This window comes from Nestor notabilis, unplaced genomic scaffold (assembly GCF_000696875.1).
Source record: "Nestor notabilis isolate BGI_N333 unplaced genomic scaffold, ASM69687v1 scaffold19296, whole genome shotgun sequence".
Lineage (NCBI taxonomy): Eukaryota > Metazoa > Chordata > Aves > Psittaciformes > Psittacidae > Nestor > Nestor notabilis.
Window position 1 is genome coordinate 3614 of NW_009932614.1, and position 213 is coordinate 3826.

Genomic DNA, 213 nt, shown 5'->3' on the forward strand with positions numbered 1-213 from the left:
CCATCGCCCGTGGTGTGGTTGAGGTGATGTCCCCCTTTCATCACCTTCTGTGCCCCCGCAGAGGGCACAGAGAAGATCCACCGTGAGAGCCGGACCCCGCCGACAGCAAGGAAGAGCAGCGTGGACACCTCTGAGAGTGGTGACAGGAGCCAGGGGCAGGTGGGACCCCATCGGGGCCACGTAGGGAGCCAGGACCCCCGGGTTCCTTGCTCA

The 213-nt window shown here is 65.3% G+C and overlaps 1 protein-coding gene across 1 annotated transcript in view; it reads left to right on the top strand.

Moving 5' to 3' along the window:
- Positions 1-159, top strand: part of RFX5 (regulatory factor X, 5 (influences HLA class II expression)) — a gene marked incomplete at its 3' end in the record, with an annotated part of 3632 nt that extends 3473 nt beyond the window's left edge. Inside the window, exon 8 of the mRNA XM_010016492.1 lies at positions 62-159. Within this exon, the coding sequence (XP_010014794.1) occupies positions 62-159 (98 nt within the window). The remainder of the gene's footprint in view (positions 1-61) is intronic.
- Between the last annotated feature and the right edge of the window lie 54 nt (positions 160-213).